The sequence below is a fragment of the Ornithodoros turicata genome, unplaced genomic scaffold (genome assembly GCF_037126465.1).
Source record: "Ornithodoros turicata isolate Travis unplaced genomic scaffold, ASM3712646v1 Chromosome15, whole genome shotgun sequence".
Taxonomy (NCBI): Eukaryota; Metazoa; Arthropoda; class Arachnida; order Ixodida; family Argasidae; genus Ornithodoros; species Ornithodoros turicata.
In genome coordinates, this window is record NW_026999318.1 from 196,863 (window position 1) to 201,607 (window position 4,745).

General features: G+C 47.5%; 1 protein-coding gene across 1 annotated transcript; it reads left to right on the plus strand.

The window, feature by feature from the left end:
- Window positions 1-3,201: 3,201 nt before the first annotated feature.
- LOC135372443 (uncharacterized protein K02A2.6-like) lies at window positions 3,202-4,044 on the plus strand. Its single transcript, XM_064606051.1, has one exon. The coding sequence runs from the start codon at window positions 3,202-3,204 to the stop codon at window positions 4,042-4,044; it is 843 nt and encodes a 280-aa protein (XP_064462121.1).
- Window positions 4,045-4,745: the final 701 nt, after the last annotated feature.

The window sequence follows — 4,745 nt, forward strand, 5'->3', positions numbered from 1 at the left end:
CGGCGCTTGCTGGTGGAAAGTATTTTTCGAAAATAGATCTTAATCGTGGATATCTTCAAGTAGAAGTCGACGAGCAATCAAGTCAGTATTTAACGCTGAATACCCGCAAAGGACTGTATAAGGTAAACCGTCTTGCCTTTGGTATTACTTCGGCCCCTGCAATATTCCAGAAAATCATGGATAATATGCTGAAAGACCTGGATGGTGTCATCGTCTACCTAGACGATATTCTTGTTATGAGGAGGTCAGAACAAGAGCATATTCGGAATCTGGAAAGGGTTTTGCAGCGCCTAATGGAACGGGCGGTCCGAATAAAAAGGGAAAAATGCGAGTTTTCGAAGACCGAGTTACAGTACTTAGGACATGTCATTAACGCTGAAGGCGTGAAGCCGTCGCAAGAGAAAGTTGAAGCGGTACTGCGTGCCCCCGCGCCGACAGACAAGCAACAGCTTCGCTCGCTGCTGGGAGTAATCAATTTTTACGGGAAATTCCTGCCAGACCTATCAAGTGTCCTGTATCCCCTGCACAGGCTTTTGAGACTAAACGTGACATGGTCGTGGAACCAGCAGTGTCAGATGGCCTTCAATAGGGTAAAGGAATTACTCGCATCACCGCCGGTCTTGGTGCACTACGACCCGGACGCCCCGTTGCAGGTTGAATGCCACGCCTCGGCTTTTGGAGTAGGTGCTGTACTGTCGCACATAAAAGAAGACGGAAGTGTGAAACCGGACGTTGCGGACGTCAACCGGACAGTTCATCAACGGTGTTCAACCTGTCATCAAAACCCCTAAACAGTGACCACTTATCTGTGTTGGGGAGGGGCTTGAATTATGCCATAACGCCCAAGTCAATTAACACGAAAGAAATAGTCGTTGAGGTCAAGAATGGCCTAAGACAGATTACTGATAAAGCCGCAGCAGATGCGGCCAGGAACAAACTGGTGGGCATCTTACAGAAAGGTAGGTTACCTGCAGCAAATATAACTAACAAGGAACGCGAGGCTCTCCGGGATATCCGGAACGATCAGAATCTAATTGTCTTACAAGCAGACAAAGGGAAGGGAACGGTTCTTATGAATAGAAGTGATTATGATGACAAAATGTTAGCTATTTTGAATGATGCTTCGCACTTTGAAAAACTTCCCTTAGACCCAACCAAGCGTATGGAAAGAAGGCTTGTGGACGAATTGAGAAAACTAAAGAACAACGGATTGATATCGGAAAGTTTGTACCGTTGGTTATTTTCCTCCGATGGGGCAACACCTAGGATCTATGGCCTTCCAAAGATCCATAAGCCTGGCGTTCCACTACGACCTATTGTCTCGTTCATTGATGCACCGTCGTATAATTTATCGAAGTTTCTCGCCGACTTGATCACACCTGCTATGTATAAGAACAAGTGTTCGGTTAGGAACTCGTATGAATTCTGTGATTTGGTTCGGAAGTGTGTCGTAGGGAAAGATAAGGTTATGGTATCATTTGATGTGATTGCATTGTTCACGAACGTCCCCCTCGACTTGGCTATAACAGTTGCACGGGATATGTTAGAACACGACGCTTCCTTTGATGAACGGACTGCATTATCTGTTGAAAATGTCATAACCTTGCTGAAGATGTGCTTAGACCAGTCGTTTTTTCAATTTAAGAAACAGATTTTTAAGCAGGTTGATGGTTGCCCGATGGGCAGCCCCGTGTCTATGGCGGTTGCCAATATAGTAATGGAGCATGTGGAGAATATCGCCCTCAGTAAGATGGGCTCGCATGTGACTTTTTACAAACGTTTTGTAGACGACACCTTTGCCGTTGTAGATTCAGGCCATGTGGATGCTTTCTTGGGAAATCTGAATGACGTTCATCCGAGCATTCAATTTACTTGTGAGAAGGAGTGTGACGGCAAGCTGCCTTTTCTGGACGTGCTCGTCAGGAGGGGAGATTCGGGTCAGGCGACCACTACAGTTTACAGGAAAAAATGTGATACCGGTTTGGCATTGCACTTTGAGTCTGCGCACCCACTAGAACATAAAAGGGCAACAGCCCGTTCGTTAATTTCGAGGTCATGTAATATCCCCTCGAACCCGAGTGCAATGCGGGCCGAGATGGAAGTGGTAATGGACAATCTGAAGCACAGGTCATACCCCCAACCATTCTTGAATGACGTGCACAACCAGATAAAAAAGAAAACGCTAAAGGAAGAAAGAGAGGAAAGTAGAAATCCATTTGTTACCCTTCCGTACATAAAGGGCGTTTCAGAGCCAATAAGACGGATACTTGCTGCGGTAAACATAAAAACAGCATTCAAACCCAAGATTACTCTTAAGAGTTTGTTAAGTCACCCAAAAGATAGTGTGGACTTGCCCGATAAGCGCGGCGTTGTTTACCGTATTGCATGCCGGGATTGCACCGCAACGTATATAGGGGAAACAGGTCGAAAGGTAAAAACAAGAATGAATGAGCATAAATATGACATAGAAAGAAACGCGAACAAACGAACAGAGCTACGCGAGCACGTTGAAAAGACCGGCCATGCGGTTAACCTAGATACCCCCGATATTCTAGCTCGTGAAGGTCGCTGGGGAGTAAGAAAAAATTTAGAATCCTGGTACATCAAAACCAGTCCAAATTGCATTAACAAACATCCGGGTCCGCTTCCAGATAGGTACGCCCCCCTGTTTAAATAGCTGACGCGTGACGGATAGACCTCATTCTGAAGATGGGGCCTGAATAGGCCACGAAACGTTAACACTTAGTGCATATTTTAAGTTGTTTTTATCCTGTTGTGCTGCCGGTGTGGCCTATGTATTTTAATAAATGTCTACCCCCGGTACTTGGACTGTTTTCAGACCATATTCGGTGAAAAGTCAAGCACACCTACTATTGCTGCTGCACGTCTGCAGAGGTGGTCCCTTATTCTAGCAGCATATCGCTACGAGCTTCGCTACAGGGCCGGAAAGGCCAACGTCGTCGCGGATTGTTTTTTTCTCGTCTGCCGTTGCAAAGGACTCACGAGGACAATGACGACGAAGTCAGTGCGATCTACTCTTTGGGACTTGAAAGTTTCCCTGTGAACTGCGCAGAAATAGCTAAAGAAACTGCTCGAGATCGAGTACTCAGTGTGATGGCGGAAGTTATTGCCAAGGGGTGGCCTGCAACTATAAATGATGAGGCACTGAAACCTTATTTCTCTCACCGGACAGGGCTAACAATGCACCAAGGATGCATCCTGTGGGGAATGAGGGTCCTGATGCCTTCAAAGCTGCGCATGAGGGTGCTCGACGAACACCACTGCGGACATCCAGGAATCGTCAGGATGAAAGAAATTGCAAGAAGTTACACATGGTGGCCACGAATCGATGACGAGCTGGAACAGATGGTAAAAAGATGCGACGACTGCCAGGAACAACGCCCTCAACCACCGAAGGCTCCGCTGCATCCTTGGTCCTGGCCGTCTCGACCGTGGGACCGCGCGCACCTGGATTTCGCGGGTCCCTTCTTGAGTAAGAACTTTTTAGTCGCGGTGGACGCGCACTCCAAGTGGCCGGAGGTGTTTGTGCTCCAGTCAACGACCGCAGCAGCTACTGTACAGTGTGTGCGTGAGCTGTTTACGCGATGGGGTATCGCGGGTACAATTGTCACAGACAATGGACCTCAGTTTTGTGCGGAGTCTTTTCGGATGTTTCTCAAGCAAAATGGCGTGAAACACATAACATCGGCGCCCTACCAGCCATCAAGTAATGGGTTGGCAGAGAGGTTCATCCGGACGTTGAAAGAAGGCCTGAAGAAAGATCAAAGTCACTCTCTGGAGGTGAGACTTGCTAACCTGCTTTTAGTTTACAGAAACACTCCACATGCCACAACGGCACAGTCACCCGCATCGCTCATGTTGGGACGACCATTAAGAACCAGACTGGATCTCATGAAGCCGTCCCTCAACCTCACCGTCCGACAGAAACAAGTAATACAATCCTTTACCCGGAGTCCCAGGGGCCGCGTTTTTCAAGTGGGAGATCCTGTGCGCGTCAGAAACTATCGTGGTGGTGAGAAATAGGTAAGGGGAAACGTTGTTGAGAGAACGGGACCGCACTCTTAAAAATGAACTTCACCGCATAGCACGCTCCTCGCCAACCATCATCTCGAATGATATCGTTATCTGCCCTGATTTGTTGAAAACGGGAGGCGTACGCCTTTTCTGTGAGAATTATGAACAGCATAAGTGTCACAGAAAAGGCGTACGCCTCCCGTTTTCAACAAATCAGGGCAGATAACGATATCATTCGAGATGATGGCTGGCTAGGAGTGTGCTATGCGGTGAAGTTCATTTTTAAGAGTGCGGTGTCATACAGGGTCAAGGTGACTTGCCAGAATAGTACACTTGTCTGGAGGAGGCACGCTGACCAAATGATAACAGCTGACGTTCCTGCCAAGAAGACAGCCCAAGAAGAATCGTCAGACCTTTTCCCGTCGGTTCCACGTGGATCAGCTACCGTTACCGAGAACGCCACCCTACAGTGGAAACACCACCGTCACCACAGATGGAACGAAGATACCCTTCTCGTGTACGCAAACCTCCTGACTGCTATCAGGCTACTTGAATGGTTCCATGTACAAGCTGCACATGAGAATACGCAATGGTAAATTTTGCATGACAATTAGTATTGTATAAATATTGTTTTAGCCTCGGATGGGCGAAGATGTGATATCTGTATCGTTTACGCGATAGCGTGTTGACGGTTCAAGGCCTTCCGCCGT